The 1,764-nt window shown below is 26.2% G+C and overlaps 1 protein-coding gene across 3 annotated transcripts in view; it reads right to left on the bottom strand.

Moving 5' to 3' along the window:
• LOC106765354 (protection of telomeres protein 1b) overlaps positions 1 to 812 on the bottom strand; it is a 5,049-nt gene extending 4,237 nt beyond the window's left edge. For all 3 annotated transcript variants that reach the window (XM_014649940.2, XM_014649952.2, XM_014649947.2), the window contains exon 1: positions 566 to 812. In XM_014649940.2, coding sequence (XP_014505426.1) covers positions 566 to 668 — 103 coding nt within the window. In that variant the 5' untranslated portion in view covers positions 669 to 812. The remainder of the gene's footprint in view (positions 1 to 565) is intronic.
• Positions 813 to 1,764: the final 952 nt, after the last annotated feature.

Genomic DNA, 1,764 nt, shown 5'->3' with positions numbered 1-1,764 from the left:
AAATTCATCAATCTACTACCAAGGAAGTAAATGGCAGCAATAAGTCAGGCCTTTTAATCATCATTGCCAGTTAAACTCTAAAAAATCTAAACTTTGTTGAATGAAATGCAGAAAATTAGGATGGTTATGAGGGCACAACAATAATCTGCACAAGTTTTAAAACAGGATTAAATATACAGTGTTTCATATTAATAGTAAGTACATAGAGACATTAAAGTAAAGAACACGCTTGAAATAAATAGTATTATCCAAGGGACCAAAAACACAAGAAAAAGTTAAATGAACAAAACAAAAATTGAAACTTTTTCTTTTCTATCAAGTTTCCAACTCTCCTATCCTACTCCTATATCTTTTTCTCATTCTCCTATTTTAACAAGGTTTTGAAAATTAAAGGAAACTGAAAACAACTGGCTCAGAATACACTTTCACGATAAAGTTCATCAATCTACTACCAATGAAGTAAATGGCAGCTGTAAGTCCGGCCTTTTAATCATCATTGCCAGTTAAACTCGAAAAAATCCAAACTTTGTTGAATGAAATGCATAAAATAAGGATTTAGGCTTACCCGTGCCCTTTGTTTTCTTGGCAAATGTGGTTTCCATAACAACGCCAATGACATCTACTTTCCGATTCAGATATCTAGAAACATTTCGCAATGGCACAACCATCTCGCAGTGGCAACAAGATCAAACTATTCCTCAGTCTCACTCTCTTCGCACTCTCTTTGTATTTCTCACTTCTCTCTGTTACCGTTTGAGACTCTAAACCCTAAAGCAACCCAATTTAATTCCCTCCCTCGAAACCTCTTTTGATATATTAATTATTGTTTATTATGATATTAGAAACTTGAAAAGAAACTGTGTTCAGTGATGCGACTCTTTGTGGCGGTTCATTTTCTCTGTTTACAGCTTTTACGATGTTTTAATTTCGATTTAAAGAAAAGTGTTACAATTTCTTGTTTCTAGTAAAAGTTATTTTCTTATATATATTAACAATCTAAATTTCAATGTTAATACTATCAAATATCTTTATTTTTTACGTTTATAAATATAATAATTATTTAAATTTTAAAAGTAATAATTAAAACGATAAAATTAGAAAACAAAAAATATATATAGTTATAGATATATTTAAAGATAAAAAAATATATTATAAATTATACTGAGTAAATATTTTTTTATTATAAGTATTTATTTAAATTTGAAAAAATAGTTCCTAAAATTATAAAAACATAAATAATTTTATTATAGCGAATGATTATTTGAATTTAAAAATATTTAATTACTCAAATAATATAATTGAAAAATTAGTTTTTATTATGAATAATTATTTAAATTTAACTAAAAGAATAAAATTAAAAAATAAAATAGAACATTAAATAAATGTATCATTTATATTTATATATTAGTGTTAGCGTGCTTGTAATTTCTTGTTATTTTGTTTCATTAAATTTCTTCGCAATATTCTCCTGATAAAACAAATCGGTAATATTTGATAGTAATAAATAATAGGATAATGATATTTAGACAACATTTTTTTGACAACATTTGAACATTGATTACGTGTCAATATGTGATTGGTCAAAAATTACTCCAATAATGATATTTAGACAACATTTTTTTTACAACATTTGAACATTGATTACGTGTCAATATGTGATTGGTCAAAAATTACTCCACAATGTGGAGTAATTTTTGACCAATCACATATTGACACGTAATCAATGTTCAAATGTTGTCAAAAAAATGTTGTCTAAATATCATT

This window comes from Vigna radiata, chromosome 1 (assembly GCF_000741045.1).
Source record: "Vigna radiata var. radiata cultivar VC1973A chromosome 1, Vradiata_ver6, whole genome shotgun sequence".
Classification (NCBI taxonomy): Eukaryota; Viridiplantae; Streptophyta; class Magnoliopsida; order Fabales; family Fabaceae; genus Vigna; species Vigna radiata.
This window is presented reverse-complemented; position numbering and strand designations above follow the sequence as displayed.